Consider the following 25,717-nt stretch of genomic DNA (forward strand, 5'->3'; position numbering starts at 1 on the left):
TTGGATGGGATCTTTCATGCCGGCTCCCTTGGGCTTTGTGTAGTGCAGAGGCAGCGAGAGTGCAGAGTGGTGAGAACTGGGGATTCGTGAAGGCAGGGAGACATGTTTTTTTATCTCTGGCTGGTGAGAATGGTAGAGGAGAAGGCTCCTGGATGTGTCAGTGCAAGAACACAGAGGGACAGAGGCAGGGCAGCAGCTGGATAATGCCCAGGCTGTCAGCTACCACCAAACTTTGCAAACACTTTCCTGCAGCTTGTTTTCATGGCTGACCTGCAAACCCCAAGAGTTTTGCCACGTGTCTTTGCTGTTGTGAGGGACAAAAGAGCCATTCTCTTTGCTCGGGGACCTTCTCTCTGACCTAGTATCACTTAAATGAGGCAGAGACTAAGCTCTGAGTGTCGTGGGCAAAACTGCTTGGTGCCCGGTTCTTCCCCTTCCCTGGTCCTCTTACAAGTCATTTCACATACTCTGGCTTCAATCTAACAAAAACAAAACCAATGAGGCCCAACTGATCTGGCTGCTTTCCATCATGCAGTGGGCCTCCGAGTGGCTTTAAATAGCTGCACCTCCGTGCAGCCCAGAGAAAAGCACTGGCTGTGCCTGGACAAGCTTTGGCTCAAGTCACAGGCCATCTCAGACCTGAAAATAGTATTTTTTTTTTTCCTTGGTCTTAAATAGATTTTTTTTTCTTCTTATTTTTCATTTTTATACCCTGTTAAGTGCTTTCCTACTTTGGGGCTTTTCCTAAGGGGGATCGGTGGGGAATCTTGGAGCTCTGCCTCCTGGGCTATCAGGCTACATCATTTAGTATCTTGGAACTACTCCATCCATGAAAGAGTTCCAGAGAAAACAAACTTGTGATCCCGGCTAATATGGACATGGCCTACATTAGTGGCGGCAACAGTAGAAACGCAACGGATACTGGAATTCCTCTGACCGAAGGTTTAATGAATCTTACAGAGTCTTCAAGAGTTCACTGCATGGAAAGCTGTGAATGCTGCCTTTTCTCAAGGAACACTGCTCGGCTGTTGAGTGCCTGCAGAATTCTCCTACTCCTTCCTCTGCTCTGGTTAAGCACTAGAGAAATTTATGTGGAAATGAGATCTTCTGGATCCATTTTCTTCCTCTCTTTCTCTTGCTTTCAGTCCATCTCTTCCCTTTCCTGCCCTCAAGAACACATGTGGTGCTGTGATCCCCTGCTCGTGATTTTCGGTTGTGGAGAAGATGAAGATGCCTCAAACCGTAGCTAGAGCTCCATCTAGCACGTTCCCAAGAGGTTTCCAGTGACATCAAGTCTTATTGATTAAAGTGGAGACTCTTATGCCTGAGGTTAAACCATGGTAAATGAAAAATGAAACAAGATGAGCTGCCGTGGAGGGGAATAAGGACCCTGTCTCCCTGAAAATGAATGATTATAAGCATTTCTGTAGCTCTTGGACCCTTTCTGTGAATCTAAAAAGAGGTGTTATCTACTTGGAGATCTGCTTGAGCTCTGTGTATTGGTGTGAAATTCATCTGTGGACTGAATTTACTTGCTGTTCTCCATTGCGGTCAACAGTGTTGGGCTGGTGTAAGCGAGAGGAGATCTAGGCTCTTTGGCTTTACCTTGCACAGGAGAGGAGATGCTGTGCTTCTCTGCAGCTGAGAGCATCAGGGAGAACCTCCCAGTGTGCTGCTGCTGAGCTTCTGTGACCTGCTTTGTTGTGGCAAGTGAGGCCTCAGACTGGGCTGCATCTTGCCCTGCTATATGGTGGGAGGAGAAGAAAAAAAAAGAAGATGGTTTTGTTTCCTAGCCCTGCAGATGAACCCATCCATGACAGGAAACCTGGATCATTGTGTTGCTCCCCCTCAGATATAGATGTATCAGTGCTGACTTTGACTAGACGGATGGCTGTTTCCTTCGCTCTGGATGCAGGCCAGGCTTGGTGGTTTTCATGCCTTCTTTGATGCTATTCATACTTCATATCTGTGCATAGAGAACGATAAAATGTACACTGTTGTTGGAGTCTCCTATTGCTTTTCCTTTATATCATAAATTCTGCTGTAACACGGAAGAGAGCTCAAAGCTCTGTTGCCTAACGCGAGCTGTGTGGATAGCCGTGTTATGTTTGGCCAGCTTGTTGCCCTTAATTTGCTATTTTTGTTTAACCCATTTTTGCCAGGCGTTATATGACATCCCGTTGCTTTTCTCATCCATTCCTACAGCAATTTATATTGCTGTTTCAGAAGCAGGTTCTATGCCTGGGTTTCAGAACCGATCTGCACGACTCCTGCTGTGGCAGATAGGGATGGCGTGAGGAGCTGTGCATCATTTTCTGCGTCATTCCCTCGCCTCCCTGTGTCACATTCCCTGCTGCTCTTCTCAGGTGATGTGGAGCAGCCTCAGGTCTCCAAAGTCCTAGAATCATGCTGTATTGAATGGTAGCAATTTTACCAGAAGGCAAACAGTGAAGGCACAGCGAAATTATCTGTTTTGTCTCATTAGTCTTGCTCTCATTCAGAGGAGGAAGTGTGCTCCTGGCAGGGTACTGTCTGTAGGCTGGATTGGTATGGGCATGGGGCAGAATGGCCAAGACCCAGTAACCAGGGTATTGGGAAACACAAGAGAACTCTGGAGGACTAAGTGGATGGCCAGGGTTGAGGACAAAAACTGAATGCATGGTTTGGTTGCCTTCAGTTTTCTTGTCCTTTCATTGCCACATCCATCCAGCCTGCTTAGAGAAATACCCCATCTGCCCCCTCCATCTCAAGCTGTTAGAGCTGCACAGCAAGTCTGAGCTCATTCCTCCTTCCCTGTTCTCCAACACTCTCCATACATTTATTCCACTACCATACCATGGCTATTAGTAGAGGCAATATTATGTTTTAGTTTAAAAAGTGATCTCAGTAGAACAGGGAGAAGCAAACAGTTTAATCTGTCAGACCCTTCCCAATTTTGTAGGTCTTTGGAGATGCTTTTGATTTGAATCTACAGGGTGGGGATTTTTTACCTCCTTACTATTTTCGGGCTTGCATAATGGAGTTTCCCTCCAAATCTGCAACCAATGTCAAAAATAGTATTTTTCCTCCCATTTTCCAGCTGGCACTGACAAATGTGAAACTCCACAAAAGGGACTGTTTATTTCCCCAACTCTTTCTAGGAAGCCGAACATTTCTAGTTCTCTTTTTTTTTTTCCTTTGGAATAAAAGGAAAAAAGTAGAACCAAACCCCCACATTTTTTAAGACATTTCCAAGCCAGTTTTTCAGAAGCCAATAGCTTGGATGGTGGATGACATTTGTCATAGCAGCATCCAAACTCTGAACCTGTTGAGATTCACCCATTTTAACCCTTGACATCTCAGTGAGCATCATCCATCTCACATCTGACAGTGAAGACATAAGCGTAGCAAGAGCCTTGTTGGTTTCTGCTCCATACAAGAGAATGGGGTTGAAGGTAGCATTACAATATGGGAGACAGCAGTGAGAAAGACAGAGAAAACCAGTCAAGAGAGAAGCATGCTTTTTTTCAGATTCTTTGGGGACTTTAATAAATCAGAAGGAGAGGATGCCAAAACGACCGATGCTGCATTGCATTCCCAAGTCAGTGGTATGTGTGTTCAGCCCCTGAGCTTCAGAAACACAGGCTGTCCTCCTGCCACGCTCCCAATCGTCCCTCAGCAGTGGCTGCATGTCTGTTGTGGGATAACCCCTCCTGCAGCCCCTTTCTGCAAAGACCCTGCTGTCACTGGAGGTCCCTGCAGGTGCAATTCACAGCATAGAGCTGATGGCAAAGAGCAGAGCCCTTGGTGTCCCCAGCCTTAAGTCTTGCTGATCTTTCACATGTCCCTTTGCTGGGGCTGTGTGTCCCCAGTGGGTTTTTAGGTCTGTTGGATGTGGTCCGGCAGAAGTTAAATTGCCTTAATTTAGCAGAGCTAAGAAATGAAAAGAAAATAAAGCAGACTGGAGTTCTCCTTGGAGATACTCGGTATTGTTGAGGATAGACTTTCCCAGCTATCCTTTGGTGGCCATAAAATATATTTATATTACGAAAAACAAAACACGATAAATAGTGATGTTCAGGGATGCTGTATTTATTTGTGTCCCAGTGCATCTGATAAGAAATGGACTTAGTTTACATTCACATTTCCAAGCTTCAGCACTTTAAACCGTGAGAGTTGAGCTAGGCTCTTTCTCACTACTAATGATATTTCAATGCTTGGAATTTGCCTATGAATATTATTTATGACACATGAACTGAAGCTGAGCCTGGCTTATTCTCCCATGTGGATCAATCCTTAAGGGCCACTGAGAATAACAGATAGCTTCCCCCAAACAATTTTAAACAACTCCAAAGCAAACAAACAGCTTTTGTCTGCATCCTCAAGTCCATCAAAGGAGGCATGTGTTTGATGAGCAGATGGAGTAAGATAGTGCAGGGAAGAAATATAAATAGATATAAAAGAAAGAATAGAAAGAAGAAATAGGAAAACAAAATCCTCTGGCTGGTGTAGATTTGGTGTGGGAAAATTTCTTAGCCTATTGGAAAGCATCTTTCCTACTGAAATCAATTCTTAATGGCATCCAAGCTGCTCCATGCTGTTCTAGTGATGGCAGACTTGGGCAAACTTAGCAGATTTTTTGAGGATCCTGTGACCATATGAGGAGCATGAGCATTTTCCAAACCTGAGAGCAATTATGTAGCCAAGACATCACAGGAATTTTCTTGGAAAAACCCGTTGGACCCATGAGAATTTGGAATAGATTAGAGCAATCCCCAGGATCCTGCCATGCATGTCTTGGTTGTGGCAACTCGATGCATCTGTATTGGCTGTTTTGGTAACATGGCATAGAAGCCTCTTATGTCCAGATACTTGATCTGAGCAAAGAGCAATTTCATTGCAGTCTTAGCAGCTACTTTCAATGCCCCATACCTATTCCTGCCATGTCTCTTTCCAGTCCCTTGGCATGGCCTCAGTTCTAGAAATACCTTACAAATGGGTGTCTGAGAAAGTAATGTAAGAAATGGTGACACCTGAAGACAAAGTCATGAGTCTCTTCTGCAAGAACTTGATGGACTTAGCACAAAGATGATAGAAAACAGGGAGGTTGAGTCAGGAAGAAGGGAAATGTAGGGTAAATATCAGGAACAGTGAACCAGCATGTGCCCTCCTTCAGTCAGACCTTGAGGAGAGGGCTGAGGGACTGGGTGTCTTAGCAGAAGGATTCCCTCCTGGAGCTCACACCCAGTGCTCCATAACAGGTTTACTTCCTGCAGTTCAGACAATTCTCTGACAAGTCCTTGAATATTTGCATTTATTTGGCTTCAGACAATAATGTTCATCTTGTCATGTCTGGACTTCCCACATGGATGAAGAATCCATAGCAAGGAGGATCAGTAGTTAATGTCCAGTCATATCTGTATTAGGATCATATAGTAGCAGTGAGTTTCCCTGGCAGGGGCATCCCAAGGCAGGAACATTCTGAAGAGGTATTTCATACAGTTCTTGAAAATATTGTATTTGCCCAGTAAATTTGATGGACTGAAGGAAGGAGCTTGCCTAAGTTCTCTGCTCCTGTTATTTTTCTTTCTCATCTGGGCAGTATTTCTGGCAAATTCTAAACCTTCAAATAACTTTTAGAGAGGGAGGATTGTGTAAGGAGAAGATGCCTCCAGCATGCAGGATTCAGTGTAGATGGGACAGCTGGGATTAAGAGAGGTCCACGGGGTTAGGAGAGTCAGGACTCCCCAGCCTTGCAATGGTACTCTTTGGCTTCAGGAATGTTAAGCCAGATTAGATAAATCATGAGACAAAAGTAGACGTAGGAAGGAATATCTATTTTCCTCAGTGTCTGCCTAGGGGAAAGATGGACTAGATAGGAATTTGGTCTTAGAGGGAACACCTAGAAAAGAGCTGTTCCCAGTTCTCAGTCCAGACCTCTTGCATGCCCTTGTCCTCAGAGCACTTGTGCCTGCACGCTCCACATGAAATGATTGCTTGCTCTTTATGGAGAGATAGAGCAAGGTAGCCCTGCCTGGAGAAGACATTTTGGCTTTAATTTAACAGCAACTGTTTGCTAGTTATTCATTTGGTTCTTTTTTATATAATTACATGTGTGTCGATATCTCTCTCTTTTTTTCTAGTTTTGCTCTTTTTTGTTTTTTCGTTTACTTTATTTTGCTTTTTTCTTTTTTCTGTTTTTTTTCCCCCTTTAGGTTTCAGAGAAATTATGTTGAATCCAATAAGCCTCCCTGGACATTCCAAACCTCTTAACCAAGGCATTTATGTTGAGGATGTCAGTGTTTATTTCAGCAAAGGACGTCATGGCTTTTAAAAACTCCTTAAAAGTCCCTGTTCTGATGTCAAGTTTATAGGCTGTGCCCTCAAAATGGTGGGAAGCAGTAAGCGTGGTCTGTATGGATTGAGGTCTCCTCCTAATAGGACTCTACAGCCCTGCCTGTACACACGTTAAAGCCAACTGAAACTGTGGTTTTTCTGTCACCAGATAACAGGGTTGTTCTTTTCCTCCAATGGTCGCTGTGTTCGTTAAATATTCCTGCAAGGCACAACAGCAGCAATGAGAGCAAATAAAGAGAATTAAAACCCAATTGAAAGGAGTCATCCTAATAACACAGTAAATAATTGTACTTTTGCTTTAAAATAAAACACAAAACAAAAACCAACCAAGCCAACCAAACTGACACCTTTAGTCATGTCCTCCCTGCTTGGAGTTTTCCTTGTAAGCTTGTGTCTTCGCAACACCCAGTGAATGCTGCCATCACCTCTTACGTGGCACCGCCATGGGAGGTCTCCCAGAGCGAGCCGAGGCCTGGAAGAAACTAAAGCAGAATGAAGACTTTTGGTAAGAACAAAGGCAGCCCCGCTCCCAGTTCTTGCACAGAAAATAATGTTGGAAGGAATGAGGATGGAAAGAAAAAAAAAATCTTACTTCTCTGACAGGAAGAGAGTGTGGTTATCTTTGAAGTGCACATATTCTAGGAGGCTTTTTTTGTCTGTCTGTCTGTCTGTCTGTGTTAGAGCGGCTCGTTGGATCTGACTATATCGTTGTCGTACTCTGGTCTCTCCCTGCTGCTTAAATGATGAGCTTTATCTGAGGAGTTGCGTGGACTTCCCGCATGGATGGAGAATCCATAGCGCAGGAGGGTCTGTGTCCTTGCCAGGACTAGAGCAGTAAACAAAGTGGGAAAGCATATCAGACGCACGCAGGTCCCAGTTGCTGGGCCTTTTCCAGCCCCCTTTAGCTCTCCCCTGTATTCCCACCCCACTAGAGATTGATTGTAACCCAGTCACGTACACAGAACCATCAGCTCAAGGCTGGCTGACTGAAGGAGAGGAAAAAAAAGTATTCTGCTGCTTCTTCTCTGGCAAAAACAGGGGTATCAATCCGGTTCTGGCCAATATTCGTATTCTCTCCCCTTCTCCCATCCCACTTTTGTCTTACTTCATCCAAAGCCTCTCAGATGGAAAAGTAAACCCTTTTATCCTGTCCTCAAGAGAAGGCAGCTGCCCTTGTGGCAACTTGCAGGGCTTTCCTTGGACTCTCTGGATGTCACATGTACGGGAAACACAGATTTACTCACACATATCAATCATAACCTATAAGCAAAGCAGATTTTTTTCTAGAGGACAAAAACCTTCCAAAAGCTTCAGGTGTGGCCAGATCCTTTTGAGAGGAATATTGGACCAGGAGCTTGCTCACCAGCCACTCAGCTTTGCTTGCCTTCTTGGTGGCCTGAGATGACCTTATCACATCAGGGGTGTCTCTAAATCACCAGCCCTCAAGGGTCACTGCCACTGGAGAAAGTCACGGTCCCTCTCCACCGGAACTGGGCAGAAGCCTCAGAATGGTATGTTCTGCTTCATCCTGCCTTTACAGGTGACCTGCACGAACCAACCTGGAGATTGCCAGGAGGTTTTAGTATCAGCTGTTCCATAGGGATGTCCCTGGGAATATTCCATTCTCTCGCTTCTTCTCCTGGTTTATTTGCATAAAAAGGTAAAGTGCAATAGAAGAGTACTGGAGAGATGGTGGCAGATTGCTTTAAGTTAACGGACATGCCTTAGGGGGGCATCTGCATTAGTACGAGGAGACCTGGCTCAGGTTGGATGGCTTCAGAAACCATGACCAAATCTCCCAACAACGTTTCCTGCCCGCATCGGAGCTGGAAATGCAAGAGGTGCACTGCCAGAGAGGACCTACAGCCGTGTGTTGTTGACACCTCAATTCTGCAGATTCACAGAGTGAGGAGGAGCTTCACCGAGAGTGTGAATCACTGGGTGCTTGTCTGAACTGAATTTCCCCATCTCCTGGAAGTCGCCCACCTGACCTGGGGATGTCTTGTCCGTCTGAACTGTCTCCTCTCCCTAGCACTGTTCAGGGGACTCTGCTTTCAACCGTGTGTATCAGTTGTAGAGATACATCTGTGGGCCTGGACCAGAAGCCTATACCCAAACACCTTAGCAGAGGAAGGGTTGAATTTTGCAGCTCAGGTCCATCTCTGCTTAGAAGAAATCCTCCGGACCGTACAACGTAATTAAAAGCAGTTCTCCCCACTGTGATAGATGTCTCAATTTGTTTAACACCAATTAAAGTCTCTGGTTCCTCACTGCTGAAAATGAAAGCCAGTCGTGGCTGTTTGCGATTGGTGGCTTTAAGTAGCAAGTCTAAGGATGGGGTTTTTTTAAATTTTATTTTATTTTTAATTATTGTAAATCATTACCTCATTTTCTGTCAATGAGATTCCTCCATCTTTGAGCATTCTTATCTTGCCATAACTATCATCCTGTGCTAATGGGAAATGGGACGGTCCCTTTTCACAGAGACTATAGGGGTGTTCAATGTCTAGTTTCTTAATAAACACTTTATTTTCTAACGAAACAGCTGCACCAGGCCTCTTCTTTGAAGACAAAATAAATAAACGTTCAGAATGACATGTCCTATAGTCTACTTCTTCGTGAGAATGGTCCATGTGTGGGGATTTTGGTTTCTTTTCTTCTTTGGTGGGTGCGGAGGGTGGGATTTACTTTTGTGATGGGAACATTGCTCAGGTGTAGCTCTTGTTTCTGTCACTCTCATCGGGCACAAAGATGTTTTCTTGCCTGAGAGTTTAGCTGCTGCTGATCTCAGTTGACAACCTGCTGGGTTTTGTAGCTCAAAATGGTCATATTCTCAGGGACGAGCTGCTACTGCAGAGAGTTTGTGTCAGAGTTTGCCAAGATGAGTTTCTATAGTTAGTGGAAAAAGTTTTATTAGAAGCCTTATCTCTCAGGGAGCTTGACATTAAAAGATTGTTCTGGCTGCAGTGCTTTTGTTTCAGGACATGTTGTTGCTTCAGGTCTCCTTGCTTGCCTGTGCAAATTGATCACCTGTTGAGTGTTGGATTGTTTTCCCGTCCTCAGGAACAATTAGCCTCCTGTTAACTAGCAGGGATGTGTTCGATGTAGAGGCAGTGGGATACAGGTGAGCGCTACACTCAGGTTCCTCATCAGGAGTTCATGTCCAGATTGTTGGATGCTCCAGGAGGAGAAAGGAACCATTCTGCAGCATGCAGGGCTTGGCTTGAGGATGTGTCTTAGTGGTTGTGTCTTAGAATTGTTAACGGGAGATGTCATTTATGTAACTAAAAGCCTCTGTGCCAACCTGCAGGTGACTGTGGGCATGAGGCTGGGGGTGCATTTGAGCAGATATTGGTGGATGGTGCTGGAAACCTCTTAGAAAACCTGGTGAGAGTTTTGATGAGCAAATTAAAAACATGTTTTCCAGCATTCTTCTGTTCCTATAACTTTCTAGCATGACTTTCAAGTGAATGTCTCAAAACGATGCTATGAGTGAATTTCTGCATGCCATTCCCTTCTAATGACTATGTCTCTAGAAGTGATTGGATGCTGTGGTTTTCAGGATTAGGTGATGGCTGAGACCTTAACCTTTCCAGGAATGTCTTTAATGCCTGAGGCAAATGGTTGTCCCCTGACATAACCTTACACAAGGGATGAGTAGCTGAGCTGCATTGGATTTCATCCCTGTTTCCTTTTCCTTTCTGAGGTGTGGGAAACAAAAGTGAGTGTTGGAAGCTCTGCCTCTTCCTCCCCACTACTCCAAGATCTGTTATCAGATTTCACAGACCAGAAACATTGCAAACAATGGTTGAGTAGCTAATTACTTAGGCTGCTGGTATGGTGGTCAGCTTTGGTTCACTTGGCTTTGTGTTTCAGGGCAACTGACTCCTTACATAAGTATTCCCAAAATATTTTTAATGCTGCCAGTTCCAAAGGAGCTGGTTTAACTATGCCCACAGGCTCTAACGTGCATTGCAGAGGGATTGGGCACTTGTCTCTCCTTGTTCTTGCTTCTTGGTCATCTCTTATTGCCTGAATTACCTGTGTGAAGGCTCCGTCTTCTTTGTGACAGCGGACCATGAGTTGATGCTGCTGTCCTGCTCTCCCTCCCAAGGCTGGCTTCAAATGACTCTTGATCTGATTTCAGAGCTTGCTACTGAGGAAGCTCATGGTACTGGTTTGGTAGGGTGCAGGCAGTGGTCCATGTCAGTTCCTCCTGAACACCACAACCCTGCCTTCTCAGTTCTTGTAGAGTGTAGAGCCTGTGCGTGAGTAAGCAAAGAAACAAAGTTTTGGTTCTCTGTATTTTGACTCTAAAAAGATGGAATCATGTTTCTTTTAGTTCACACTTGGAGTCAGCATGATGGGCACAGTATGTTTCTGGCACTGTAGCTTTCTGCAGGATGGAATCAGTGCATGGCCTGGTGGGACCTTGGGCTCAGACTTGCTGCAGGGCAGTGTCTGATGTGTGTGATGCTGCAGGTCATTATCGGGGTATATTGAGTCTCCACAGCTGCTTATCCACATTGCACCAACCGAGTTCTGATGCTCTTTGTTGCTCTTTTCTTTATTTAGATGTGCTTTTAAGGAGTCATCCCTTCTTTCCAAAGAGGCTAAAGCTTCTTTTGAAAGTGGTGGTTTTATCTACCAGGAGGTCTTTGCTGTTTCCCTGTATCTGTGACCTGCTGTCTAGGGAGGCAGAATTCCTGGGAGCTGTGGGCAGTCAGAGGGAGCTGCTTCTGCTGATTCAGCAAACTGCAGCAGTGCATCACTGCTTTGCTCTGACTTGTACCCAGAACAAGCTGCAGATCCTCAGGGTTAAGCTCTGGCATTAGCAGAGGATAAAGAGGCCTAGACACAGGAGTAAAGCTAAAAACCATGGGTTTGGAGGAGCAGCAGCAAGAGACCATAAAAGAAATCAATGCTGAGTGACTTCATTTTTCTTAACATTTGGAAGCGCTTTTGGTGCAGTTTGTGCAATGAGCCAAGGAGTCCTTATTAACCATGTACTTACCAGTGCCTGCAGAGCCTGAGCAATTGGAAGAAAAGTTTTACAAGCTGTGGGGAAGTGCATACAGCTGCTTTGAAGAGAAGAGAGTATGACAGGAGACCAGCACACACACAGCTGGAAAATGTGCTTTACCTGGTGTAGTGATGATGCATCTTCTGCTCTTGTGGTGAATTTTGCTTTGCCTGTCTCTTTTGCGGTTTCTCCAGTGTCATCCCCCCTGCATTCCTTGTGACAGACAGGCTCCTTGGTGGTGCCAGCATGTAGTCTGATGCCACAGAGCTAGAATAAATCCCAACCCACACTCCCACACTGGTAAATAACTGCAGGAGGGTTCCTTCATAAAGATGATAGTCTCTCCAGCAGTAAAGCAGAGTGCAAGTAGAAGACAACTACATTTGAATTTTTATATTAATTTTGAACTCGTGAGTGTAACTGCTGACTAATCAGCAGGAATAAATTTTGGTTGTTCTATACAAAGTGGAGGGATTTGTTCCAAGCGCTGGTTAAATGACTTGCTCTGCTGTTAGTGAGTCATTTGTGACCTCTGTTTGATTCCTGCAGAGAAGTTGGCTTTTTGTAAGGATTTGCTTATGATTTCATAATATTTGGCCTTTTTTTCTCAAAGGTTTTGCTTCAAATATTCATGTTGTGTGATGAGTGCTGGTTTTGCTCTCAGGTTGGATGAGTGAATGTTTCAGACAGGCAGCCAGAAATGTAATATGCAGAGATGCCCTTCATTCAGTCATGTGGTATTTGGGGTTGTCCTTAACCCCATGTTTCTGTTCTGTATCTTGGGACCGGTACCATCCCGAGAGATCTGTCTGCAGGCAAGAAAAACTGCTTTTGCCTGGGCCTTTGGAGTAGTTAAGAGCTTGTTTTCAGAGCAAGTAGCTTTCATGGCTCCAGCCTGAATTCTGGGAGCAGGCAGTGTCTGACCTGTGCGTGGGTCTCCATCCACTGATGGCAGTGCAGGCACTGCTGCAGGTCAGCCTTGTTCGTGAGGAGTCAGGCAGAGCCACACTGGAGTTCCATTAGGCTCCGTAAACTGCCGGGATGTCTGAACAAACTGATTGTGGCCAGGTCATTTTAAGTGAGTCAGAGATGTGTCTAGGCTGTTTATTAAGATAATTGAGAGAGGGAGGGAAGGATGTTTGCTGTTCATGGACAAGGCCAATGAGGTGGTGGAGTATATTGCAACATCTGATACAAGCGAGAAGGAGCTCGTGGTCTTGCAAGCTGATGTATCCAAGGCCTGGTCCTGCCGGGATTCAGCTCCTGGTGCCAATAACAGGCATGTAAGGTGACATCATGATAATACAGTGTACACATTTCAAACGTCACTGTTGTGAGCTTGTCTTGCCAGGCTAAAGAGTTGTACCTTTGCTCAGGTTTCCTCATGAGGCCTTGTTGCCTGGCAATTTTAGAGATATTCTGGATCAACCGAGCATTTTGGGTTTGCTGTGTCAATGTCAGACAATATTTGGGGATGATAGGAACAGCTGTGCAGTCACTTCTTCCTTGATAGCACCTGATCCAGTCCCCAGCAGACTCCCGAAGGTGGCTGCAGGTTTGCTTTGTGTATTCTGAGAGACATTTTTTCATCGGATGGTCCCAGAGGGTTTGAAAGTTTCAGAGTGTTTAAGCTCCAGTCACATGCTCAGCACTGCTAGAACAGCTCCAGAGGTACCCGTCTCCCAAAGCCACCATATCTCACGGGGAAAAAATGTTGCAGGCGACTGAGAAGGGACTCACTTAAAGGCAGGTAAGTGTCATTTTTCTCCTTTCAGGGAGCTGTTGTGTGTAATGTATTGAATTCAGACCTCTAGCACCAATTATTTTGATGGATCTGCTCTAAATGCATAAATGATAAGTGACTGCATTAGACGGTATCAGTGAGAAACTGTCAGTCCCTGCTCAGGAGAAAGCAGGGGCTCTTCTGGCTGGAAACGCTGCAGATCTGGCACTGTGTGGGAGTGGAAAACGAGAAGAGCCAAGTGCTGCTGGAGACCAGGGTTAACACCCACGGCTGCTCCTGTTCGACCACCCAGGTCAGGTCTGGCGACTGGAGGATGCAGCCAGGGTGCCAGCAGGTATGGCAGAGCTGTGGGAGGTGGTTGGCATAGCTGTTCACTTCTTTAGAAAACTTGGGAGCACAGAACTGCCAGAGTGACTCCTTGATGATAGTGCCAGCTTCTCATTTTCATTAGCAATAAGCTAAAAAAGGCTGTGGTGGGCCTTAACCCTCCTGCCTGGGGCCAGCAGAGCATCCATCACAGACGGATAGCCTGTTTTGCAGCCATATGACACACTTGCCACTCAATCCCAGCAGAAGATTTGTACAGCCACGGCTTCAGAAGAAGGTAACAAAATCCCTGACAGTGTATCTTGGATGATGGTACCATCCTGTGACTAGACTGAGTTCAATTTAATCCTGTTAACCTCAGTGGGGACTCCTGGGAGCTGGGTACTGTTCTCTGTAGGTCCTCAAGCTTCTCTGCATGGTTGTAATGCGTGAAGCATCTAATGTTTTGCCAAATTTCCTTCTCTGGATTCAGCGGTGCTGGCCTGAACCTCAAAAAAGCTGAGCAGATTGATATCAATAGCAGTCTCACAAGGGAAGAAGAATATCTCTCACCAAAAAGACAGTCATCCTTAGAAAATAAAGAAGACTCCTGAGCATAAAAGATACCATCAGGTATACCCAAATAGGTAAGGATCGACAACATCCCTTCTAAGGAAGATCTCTAAGATTCAAAAGACCAAGGACATGTGGTGATCATGAGCTGTAGATACAGCACAGACTGAAACCTGGCTCTCTGATCCCCCAAAAGACCCCTGAAAACAAAGGGCTGCACAGGAATGTATTTGGATGATCCCTTGAAGGGATGGTTCAACCTTTTGGGGCATGTCTGTGCCCTTAGTTTATAGCACTGTGAAGCTCGGTCTGCCATGTACCTGAGCTGTCGGTGTGCCAGCACAAGGAGGGAGGCATCCCAAGCTTGCTGGACACGAGCCACAGAGAATTTTACTGCCCAGCCATCCCTGTCTGAGACCTCTCCATCTCTTGCCTGCCCATTTCCCTGTGCTCCCTTCTGAGTAAGAACAGATCCTCGTGGGTTGGAGCTTTCACCAGATCTTACCCAGCTCCATGCTTAGGTTCCCCAATTAGAAATCAGAAGATCACCATCTCTTCAGTTGTTTCTTTGACATAACAACTCTGGAATTGCCCAAATCGGTGTTCTTGTCTGGAGAAGTAAGTAGATGTTCTCTGATCATGGTGCAGGGGTGTGTGTATGTTTGTGTTTGTATGCATAGAAGGAATCAAATATTCATAATGGAAAGATGGTGTTGGATTTCCAAGGGAAGAGACACATTCATTAAATGTGATCTACAGCCCAAGGCAAAGAACTGGAAGTCGGGACGGTATCGCCTTCAGGGGCTGTGACATGGAGGTAAGTTTTTGCTGCAGCTTCCCCATCTGCAATTCTGCATAAATGACTGAAGTCCCCCACAGTGCACTGATGGATGAGAAGAGCCTGGCTCTGAGCTTGTCCTGGGTGTGATTCAAGACAGCAGCTCTCGAAACCCTCAGTAGCAAGCACGTCCCTGTGTCATGGAGACTGAGCTGGTGTCTCCCACAGAGCTCAGCTTCAAGCTCAGAACAGCTTCTCGGGTTTGGAAAGAAGCAGGGAGCCACAAGGGTCCTTTCCCAAGGGACATCCAAGCCCAAGTGCAGGCATCACACATCCCTGCTCCCTCACAACCCCCTGAAAAAAAGACTCTTTGTTCTAGGAGATATAGATTATATATATTTTAAGGCTCCATGAATCATTCATTGCCCAAAGATGAAACTGAGCATCAGAGCTAAGAAAAGGCTGAGGTTGTGAGGCGAGGAGCCTTCCATTATTTATTGTACTAAATCTTGACCTGGTAGTACCTCCTTGAAATCTTGCCTTTGCTTTAGGAAACCCTCTTTTTCTCCTAAAAATCTGAACTATTCTCCTACTTTCAGTAGATAATTGTAGCAAGAACCTAATCAACTGCTTCCCATGTTGTGCAGCTTGATGATTGGCTTTCAAAGAGGTGTATGTCCTAATGAGCATGTGAGAACACAGTAGGGCTGTTGAGAAAATCATGGACATGTTGGCTTGGAGTGAGAATGAAAGAGTCCTAGTGATGCTATGGGATCAAATAGGGTTGAGGGGTTAACACTGAATCTGACAAACAGTGGCAGGTGGGGATAATTGAATAGTTTGAGAAGAGAGGCTGGGTGTTTTCTAACTGAGGCAGGCACCTCCGGGCTCAGTGGGGCACAAGCCAGCTGTGAAAAAGGGCTCCTGCTCACTTGTGGTCACTTGGTGGTCAGCATGAAATGAGTTTGTGGGTGTCAGCCTTGTTCCTGACAGCCAGATGTCCACAGAAGCAAATGCCAATAATTAAATCCAGAATGAGGCTGTATGATGCTGGTTTGTGGTGTCCTGACCTCCTGGCAGAAAGAAATAGTCAACACAACCTGTCTGGATAGCAGCAGAACTCTCAGCCAACAAAGTGGAAAGGGAGGAAGAGGCACTGGTTGGTTGTTTGCGTTTTCTTTGTGTTTTGTTGTTGTTTGTTTGATTCTGTAATCTAAGAGAAGGGCTGGAAGTTGAGCTTTCACTTTATAAGATCATGGTTTTCCTTCTTACATCAGTTGTATTACAGCAGAAATTCAGGTTCTGCTTGTCCTGATTAAATGTCAAAATGCTGTACCACAGCAGTAGGAAACTATCATGTTGCTTTACTATTGCCTTTTTAATTACTGTCACCAATTCATTGGCAGGAGTCATCTTACTGCTAAAGGCTGGAGACACCTTCCCTTTCCACCACTATACAGCCCCAGGGGTTGTAAGATGCACTTTTGGCAGTAAGGTGAAATAAAGAGAACTTCAATTGTTTGCTGCTCTTCATTTGTGCCAGCACAAGACCTTATGAGGCCACAGTCTAACCTGGGTGTCTAGTATGGTTCAAGTTAAAAATAACCCCACTTCCAGCCCTGCACTCTCGAAGGTTATTTTTCACCCAGAACCTTTCAGGGCACTGCTTTGCCAAACAGCAGTGACAGAACAAGGGAGAGGGTGACCCGTGGTGGAGTGGGGTGACAGGCACCCACAGGGTCAGGTGCGTGGCCAAACCCCCAGCCGGTTTCACCATCAGAGCTGGCAGCTGATAGTTTGCAGCAAGCAAACACCGTGACACCCAAGACGCTGCTGCAAAAACTGGGAGAGAAATGATTTGGAAATGTGCTCTTTCTAAAGCTTTTATTTTTTAATAGAGAAAACCTTTCAGGCCCCTTTTTAATTCATAATAAAGAGCAGGTTGAAAAGAAGGAGAGGGCAAATGAAGACAGCGAGGCTTGCTAACTTCCTTTAAAGTTGGAAGGTCACCTTTAAAAATGGATGAATGCAGCATTTGGAGGAAGCTCCAAGGCAGCAGGCCTGGGGTTCAGCACTAGAATAGGAGGCAGAACAAAGATGAAAAGAAGAATCCAGTTGGGATCTAGGAATAGCTGCAGAGCTGCAAATCCCCGTGGTGGACTTGGGTGGAGGCGGTGTTTAAGGGAGCTTCTCTGCCCGCTCTCTGAAAGCTGCAGTTGTGCGTGGTGATGTGCTGGGAAAAGTTAAATTTGGAGCTGGATAGCCAGCTGGACTGCGCAGGGACACATGGACTGGTGGTATCACTGTAGGAGTAAACAGGGATTTGGGATAAAATTAAAGCACTGCCTGCCCATTTGCATTCAGGACAGTGAGTAACCCTACAATTGTCTCACCTGTTTTGGTTGTGTTCCTGATGACTTTTCCCCTTTCCTGGGATTCCGTGGGGAGTGGGAAAAGGGTATTTACAGCATGAGTCCTGGTGATGATTTGCTGGACAGAAATCTTTTGGTCTGTATTTTGGATGCTTTCCTGGCTCTGGCTACTTTGGTCCTCTTTGTGAGCTGGTGAAATCCAGGGCATGGTAGCGCTGCTGTGTCATATGGAGTTATGTGAATATACTCCTCCTTACCCCATCCAAATCAATATACTGGATGCTGAGATACAGCCATATACTTCACTCTCCTCAGTTACCTCAGAATTACCTGAGAATTACCTGCTTCAGAAATCAGGTAATTCCTCCCCAGAGTACTCCAAAGATGAGATGTCACAGGGGAAGAAGCCTGACATTTGAAAAGGTAACCTACCCTGTGTCCAACATGGTGCTTTCTCCCCAATGCCAGCCCTTCCCACCTTTCCTTGAAAACCCCAGATGCATCCTGGGAGCTGTGGACACCAGGGGAGGAGTGGGAACTGCGACAGGGGAAACCTGTGACCCTGGTGCTGGTCTCAGCTCTGTTTGCCCTGGGCAGAAGTTCCCTCTGTTGGGAGAACAGTTCTTAGGATTCACCTGAACTCATTTCATATTTAAGCACTTGCCTGTTTTTCCCTCTGAGCCAAGACGCAGGGGCATCAGACATGTGCTATCTGTTGCTTATTAAGTGGTTTAACAAGCCCAGCTAATTGCAATGTACTCAAGGATTTTGTAGCTTATGAAAGCAGTCCCTGTTTGTTTGTGTCAGTGCTTTAATACATTAATACACCAATTAAACCTCGGGAGGAGTGCGTGCTCACACAGCTGAACATACGGGGAGGCACGTTGATGGTTTTCATGTCAACTGGGGCTTCTCTGGCTGTTTCAGCTCCAGCTCTGAAGGGATGCTTGTGGTTTTGCACACAGCCTTGTCAGTGAAGGGACATGCATCCCCTACATAAAAACATCGTTCTCCCTGCCCAGAATTATGTTGTTTTACAAGACTCAGGCAGACATGGGCACTCTGTTGTTACAGTTTCAGTCTCTCAGACAGGCTTGGGAGAGTTTCGCGGTCTTTCTTTCCTTCTCGGTGCTGAGGATACAGGCAATTTGTGCATGAAAGAGTTGTCTTCTCTCCCTCAATTAGTCCCAAGGGGTCACCAGTGGGAGCATGCTGTCTGTGGCATAAGTATTTGTGTGCAAAGGGCCCGGCACATTCATTAAGCTACACAGTAACGAGCAATAATCAGTGCACAAGGCGTGAGCCAGTGCAGGGATGGGAGTGGAGCAGGCAGGGAGGGTCGGAGGTAAAAGCGTCCTCCAGTGCAGTCATAGCTCAATGAAAAGAAAGCAATTGTGGGGGGAGGAGAAGGAGAAATGACAGATTAAAGGAAATTGAGCAGCTGTAATAAATACACTTGAAATTGAAGTGATTATATTCCCTGCGGAGCTGAAGTGCTGAGGAGGGTCTGCAGAAAGGGCAGCTGCACAAAACCAGTGGCCTTTCGGCAGACAGGCTTACAGGGAATGCAAAATGAGTTGAAGAAATCTGTCTCAGCTTTAGTGCAGGTCTTTCAGATACAGTTGGGAAAGCTGCCCTAAATATTCAGTCTAGTAAAAATAAAGATAATAAGAAACAGGATGAAGGGACTGACATACACCAGACTGGCTAAGCAAGAGATTGAGACTGTGATGGGGCACTGAGAGCTGGTACAGAGCATATGGAGGAGAAGGTGTTTATCTTGAGCATGGTATGTGGAAAACTTAGACTGATGACAGAACAAAAACCAGCTTGAATCAGCAATAAGAGAAGGATTATTAAATATTTTTGCCAGAATTGCATCCAGCTTTGTAGAGGATGAAGAGAAAGATCTCCCCATATGAGTGGCCAGCTGTTCAAGGGCATGGGACAAGGTGAGCATTCTCTACAGATGGAGAGCGTATCCCATAACGTACACCTGAGGGCATCCACACGAGTTGCAAGGCTCTTTGCTGACATTTTAAACTGCCTATTTTAAATGGAGCAGCTGGATGAGAGTTGGAAGGGTTGGAAGGTGGTGGACATAATGGGGACAAGAGACAGACCAGTAAGTTTAATGTTTGCTCTGGGAAATTCTTGAAAAGCTTCTTAAACTTTGAGGGATGTTGTGAGAGAACACCTGGAAAGCAGCGGTTTGTTAAGGCCAAACTTACGTGGCTTAAAGTTGTGGGAGGTCACACTCAGCTAATCTGTTGGCATTCCCTGAGGATGTCACTGCCACTATATCTAAGGGAAATTCAGTGGATATAGTACACTGAGATGTTCCACAAATATTTGACAAAGACCTGCATCTGAGATTAATGACTGGGGTTAGAAGCATCAGTGTAGGATTTAAAATAAGAACCTCTGTAGAAATCTGCCCTAAGAGCAAGGGACAGAAAAGAGCTATGGTTAAAAGTGTTTCTGATTGGAAAGAGATTGAAAGTGATGTATCCTGAAGGTCACTCTTAACCACCTCTTTCATGATGTCTGCCAACGAACTGCAAAGAAAACACTGAAGGAAGAACCAAAGTCCTCCCTTTTGAATCATCACGGACTGAGGAATTTTTCACCAGCTCTGACTATGGCCAGGACCCCAAACAAAGCCAGTGCCTCTCGTGATTTGGGATGCGTTTGAGAGAGAGGGATCTCAAGAGGGAGAAGAGAAGCAGAGAGAGAGAGAGAGAGAGAGAACACCACTTGGACCTTCCTGCAATACTGTGAGCAGTACTGGAAATGTACCCACACTGGAAGAGGCATGGCATGGAGAAACTGCAATTTATGCCACAGAGACACAGCACTATCCATTAAGGAAGGAGAAATGAAGCAGGCTGGACAGCATAGAAATTTGTTGTTCATTGATCTCCTTCCAGAAATGAAGAAGTGATTTTTGACAGCTTGGCAACTATTTATTCCTTCATTATTTTTTATTTTTGTCTTCTTTCTCTACAATTCCAGTTTCTAGTCTGGGGACCTCAGGTGACTTGATGTGAGCTCTGTTTGCAGAAGAATTGCAGCCGACTGTGTAAATGCAAGAAGTCTGAGTGAAGTTTTGAACTTTGGGTGTTCATATGCACTCAGATATTGATCTGAGTAGGTTTTCCCACTAGCTGCTTGAAAAATCTCTGCCCTGGGAAAAGGTTAAGAGACTTGATTTAAACTCTGATTGATAAAGAAAAGACATCAAGGTGACCTTTTTAATACAAGCTGAATTTGGGGTCACTTTACAAGCTCAGATTGCAATAAGGAAACAGGATTTGCAGGCAGACTGATGGATTGGATTAGTGGACACTGGCCTCTGATTTTTCCATGTTACCATCCCAGTATCTGATGATGGCCCTCCAATAAAGATAGTTCAGGAAAGCAACATATATAGTCTTGTTCAAGGTATTTTCTGATGAAATGAGACCTGTCCTAGGCTAGTGAGGAAAAACAGCTAAAGGCATATTGAAGAACTTTCCACCATTATACTCCACTCTGTGCTCTTCAGCTTCACCCACATATATTCATCTACAAATCGCAGTTGCCAGCTTTGGGAGGTTCTTTTTACGCCTCTGCATCCTCACCTAACTGCAAAACAGTATTACCCTTTCCCACCTTTCCCAGCAATCTTGCTGATTTTTCTCCTCTCCACTAGCAGTATGTTCTTGCTGTAAAACTTCAGAATGCACATTTAAATTTAAGCTGTTAAGCCATATATGATACATATATAGAAGTATATATATATAATATTGGTTTTGTAGCTGAAGTTCCTAGTGGGTTGCCTTCCCCATGTGCCTGGAATACCAACTTAACAATCATCCAGTCCTCACACATAGTTCGGTTAAAGCTGAACATGCACCTTTCCACCATCTGCAATTAATCATGTCTTCTGAAGCCACCAGCACTGCAGAATGTTTTCTTGAGTCTCACCAGGACCTTTAAGAAGAATTAACTGGCTATTTTTCCCCTGGTGCAGACACTGATGTTTGGCCACAGGAGAAAACTGTAGGATTCTTTTTTTTTTTTCCCTCTTGGACTCAGTGAAGTTTGTGCTGTTTTTTATGAAAATTCACCCAAATGAGCTGGCTCATAATGGCGTGAGACGTTACTGAAAGATGACAGACTGACAAATGGACAAATGTATATTGTTTTATCATGCTGGGAGTGCCAGAGACAATAAAACAAGATGGATTCTCATCACATTAAATGCAGGACATAGCAGGGATATGGTGAAGCAGTGCCATCAGAGAAGGATGCCTGTGGTTCCTTAAGTAGCACTGAACTCCCAGTGATGAGGGATTTCCAAAGCCTTGCTCAAGGAGACCTTTTTTTGGTTCACCTCTCATTCCTCAAAGAGCTCTGTTTCTGCCAAGGAGAGGAAGGTGCTGTTGACTGGACGATGCCTCTGCTCAGCCAGTGCCTGTGAGACAAGTCGGATTCCACCATGGAGCAGCTCTGGAGTCAGTGCATGGCTGAGTTGCTGCATTTCAGGGATCCTCTTCTGTGGGGTGGACCCAGGGTACTGATGGGCTCCTTTCTCTCATTTAGAGCTGCTTTGCTGTTACCTTCTTTCTTTTTCAGCAGTGAACCTTTCAGGGGAACCCCCCCCTTTTTAGGAGAACCTTTTTCTAAGATTCCCTTTTTTCTATTAGTGTGCAGAATCACATTAACACTAGTACAGCATTCATTGCATCCTACTTGTGACTCAGACATAGGCCAAAGGAGCAGGGGAAGCACACACCTGGAGGGTTAAATGAGGACCAGCTGCTATCCCCATCAGATTAACTAATTCCTTTGTAAGATCCTCCTCCTCTTTATCCCCCTCTGCATAATTTGCTGCCTCTTAACAATAGCCTAAATCACCCAAACCACAGTAATTTTAGAGCCCAGCAGGCAGAGCTGTCTCACATTACTCCTCCTTCAGGGGTTTCCTTTTGCAGGAGAAGTTGGAAAGATGGAAAAAGGGATGTGCAGACAGAACAAGTAGGGAGAAAGCCAAGGAAACCTCAGGCAGAAACAAAGACGGAACAAGGTCCGTTTGGGATGTTAGGAAAACGTGAGTCCGAGGGAACACCTCATCAAGCCATAGACATAAGCACAATTCCTGTGTCAGTCCTGTGAGAAAGGGAGTTGGGAAGGAAGGGGAGAGATGGAAATTGGGCAAATTGGAGGGAGACTTTCTAATGAAATCCTAACTTGAGCCTGAGATCTGTCTTTCAACACCTCATGTTTTTACTCCATATGGCCTTACTTTTGGAATTTTCTTGTTCCGTGGGTTTGGCTGCATTAGCCACTTGTTTAATGACCACCAAAGGAAGTTGGTGGTGGCAAAATGACTGGGAATGGAGCAAGAAACGACGTTGCTACCCAGAGTTCACAGTTGCCCAAGAAAAAAAAAAGCACATGATGCTGTTTTTTCAAAAATTGTCTTTTCCTTTTGTGATGATGCTGAGGATGGGAGGATGGCAACAATCAGAAGCATTTCCAACCTGCCTGGAGCTCTAGCTGGAAAATGCAGAAGACGAGACCCTCTCACCAAATTTCCTGCTTTGAGGTGGTTCAGAAATTCTGTCGCAAGAGATTTTTCTTGAAATCTTTATGAACTTCCATATCTGGAGGGAACTGCACTTTGTCTAAAGATACTTCTTCATTTTGCACTCAACCTTGGGGCCAGTTCTTACTCTGCTCAGAGTAAGGGACCACAGTTGTAGTACAGCACGTAAACCACTTCCAAACCATACCTCTTTCTTTAATGCCACCCTTCTAATAGTCACATAGTTTCCAGAGCATATTCAATATATCTGGAATTTTTTAGCATTTGTAGTGGGGGCTAGATCCTTCAAACTGTGGATCAGGAAAGAGACTGAACAGCATTGAAATAGTAGTATCAAAACCCCCTGTTAATCCTCAAAATTACAAGGAAAAGCTTAATGCTGTGACCTGAAACCTCTGCTGCAATACCTACCTGGCTGTGTCAGCAACTGCAGCATGGCACTGAAGTTGGTGGCTGGGATGGGGATGACACAAGCAGGATCTGGCTGGTGAGGCTAAAAAGGGCGATGATTGACCATGGGATGTCTGCTGGTCACAGATACACCCTGCTGTGGGGGTCAGTACTGGCTGGGCTGAGCTCTCCTGGGTGCCAGCAGTGGTGGTACATGGCACACTGTTGTGTCTGCCTGTCACTCCGGGGGCAGGAATGTCATCTAATCGAGGCTGTTGCAAAGATGAGGGAGCATTTCAGTGCTGCTCCCAAATTAAGGAGTGTGAGGAAGACCTGGTGCAGCAATGAGGGTTGGGAGAAAGGTTCATGTGGCATGAGCCAGATAACCCAGCCCTGTGTGACATCCTCCTTCTGGGACATGGGGGTGCCATAGCCCAGAGGACCGCAAAGGCAAAAGTTCAGGCTGAGTTTACTGAGAGCAAATTCCTTCCTACAAAGGACCCATCATCTCATTTCTGGCCTAGCAACAGCTCAGCACAATTCACATGCAGCCATGGAGGGGCTGCTTCCTGCAGCAGGCACTGGAGTCTGTTCCCATCTCTGCAGTGAAGCTTTGACTGGGGAAATACGAGGCCCAACGCTGCCTGAAGGCAGGTGCTGCCGGGCTCCTGGCCCCGCTGGAGCAGGCAGAGCCATGGCAGTGAGCTCACAGGCTGGGGGAGCCGATAGCCAAGAGCCCCTGGGACCTCGGGGTAGAAGGTAAGCCTCTGCATTCCTGCTGGGAGACATTCTCAATGCTGGGAGGCTGCTGGCGAGACCCAGTCACTTCCAGCTTTCTTGTGATTATCCATCTCGGCAATAGGATGCTGTTAAGTGTCTGATTACTGTGTTGTTAAAGCCTTAAGCCTGAAATCTGGCTATCACGTGGTCCCTCAAGGGGCAGCCGATCCTCCTCCATCCCTCCACCAGTAATCCTTCCTTTCCCTTGGAAAAATAATAAAAAAGAAAGACAAGTGGTATCTGTCTGCAGCAGCACTTTCCAATCAAGTGAAAACTAGCTGGAAAATCAAATCAACCGGTAAGTTCCTGCAAAACAGAACTCTATATCTTTAAAATCTCCTCTTTTGAAGGGATGAGCTGAACGGCAATAGCTGCTGATGTAAAACAAACCATTATTCCTTGTATCTCCTCTCCAAGCCCCCCTCCCTGCAGATGCATGAGTCTGAGGGAGGCAGATGCTCTCTGAAGACTATTTTCCTCCGTTAAATAAATTCACTTTCAAATAATGTGTAATTAAATGTGTGGTATTGAATTAATGTTTTATTCTGAGTGCTTTGGCAGCAGGGGACCTAGGGGCCTGGCTGGTGGAAAGAAAACATGCTCACCAGAAAGACTCCCTTCTCCTCTCTCTTTCCCTTTTCCTCCCACCCTGCCAAGAATCCCAGTCTCTATTTCCAAGAGCTGCTGGAGTGTATCAGTGAGTCAGTGACGAGGATGCTTTGTGTAAGATCCTTTTTGTGATACATTGCCATGGGGCTCTTGGGCATTTCACCCGGTGGAAAGACCTCTGTAGTCCACTCCTGTCTCTCCTTCTGATGGTCCCAGTCTTCCTCTTCAGAAGAGCCCAGCTGTGTGTTAACCTTTGTATACAAAAAGCAGAGCCCGAGTGTCCCCTTGGGATGTGAAATTGGTGCTGGATGCCTAAGGAGACAGACTGCTGAAGCTGGAGAGGCAGTTTATCTTTCCAGCCTAGTGCCAACCAGAAATTATTTGAGAAGGTGAAGAAGATGTTGATAATCATTGGATGTTTCTTAGCTCTTTTGTCTGGAATGTTAATAAGGTTTTGGTCCCATCAGCCGTGTTTTGTGTTCCTGTGGGAGCCAGCTGAGGAGGAGTTGGTGCATACAGAGACACTGGCAAGCATGGGGTGAACCTTTGCTTTTTCCAGGGATCTCTGTGAAATGGCTGTTTGTTCTGCAGGACTGTGCAGGGGCTGTGCATCCCAGTTGAGACTGCTCAGCATCTAGTAGCCATGGGACACTTTGCATTGCTCTCTTCATAAAATAATTACTAAGTGGTTTGTACTCAGATTTATGTGACTGAAATGGATGAGAAGGGTTTGAAGTTGTGTTTTGTTTTTATAGAAGTGTCAGGTTGTTTAAGCTGGGACAGGCTTTTCTGCTTAGTGTCTGTGGAGTGGTGCCAAGTGCATTCTAACTGTATTTTTTTTCCAGATTTTTTTCATTAAGAAAATGAGACTTTGGTTTGGTTTGGGTTTAAACTTCACAGGTATGTCACTCAGGTAATGTCACTCCAGGTAATGTCATCCGCTTTGGAGTGGTTTTCAGTGTGATGTAGTGAGGCAGCCTGGCAGGTTTTGGACTTGCATCTGGTGAGTTGTTGGTTTAAGGTGTGATTGTGCTTTGCCTTTCTCTCAGCTCTTTTACACACACACACACACACTCCCTTTCCACTTGCCTTCAGCTCTGAGAGCACTGTACATGTGGACTGTTGGTGGTCGCTGTGTGGCTGCGTTCGGAGCTGGTGCTGCAGCTCAGGTTACGGCAGCTCAGCGGGTGCTAATCCAGTCACTCCATGCTGC

The 25,717-nt window shown here is 45.5% G+C and overlaps 1 protein-coding gene across 4 annotated transcripts in view; it reads left to right on the forward strand.

Annotated features, from left to right (window-relative positions):
- The window catches only part of NTRK3 (neurotrophic receptor tyrosine kinase 3), a 219,466-nt gene that overhangs the window by 135,439 nt on the left and 58,310 nt on the right, over positions 1-25,717 (forward strand). Inside the window, exon 13 of one of the 4 annotated variants that reach the window (XM_027688406.1) lies at positions 6,195-8,878. The exons of the other annotated variants lie outside the window; for them this stretch is intronic. Coding sequence (XP_027544207.1) covers positions 6,195-6,313 — 119 coding nt within the window. The 3' untranslated portion in view covers positions 6,314-8,878. Of the gene's footprint in view, positions 1-6,194; positions 8,879-25,717 lie in introns of those variants that run through there. 4 annotated transcript variants of the gene reach the window in all.

The sequence above is a fragment of the Neopelma chrysocephalum genome, unplaced genomic scaffold, assembly GCF_003984885.1.
Source record: "Neopelma chrysocephalum unplaced genomic scaffold, ASM398488v2 Primary Assembly neopelma1_75, whole genome shotgun sequence".
NCBI lineage: Eukaryota > Metazoa > Chordata > Aves > Passeriformes > Pipridae > Neopelma > Neopelma chrysocephalum.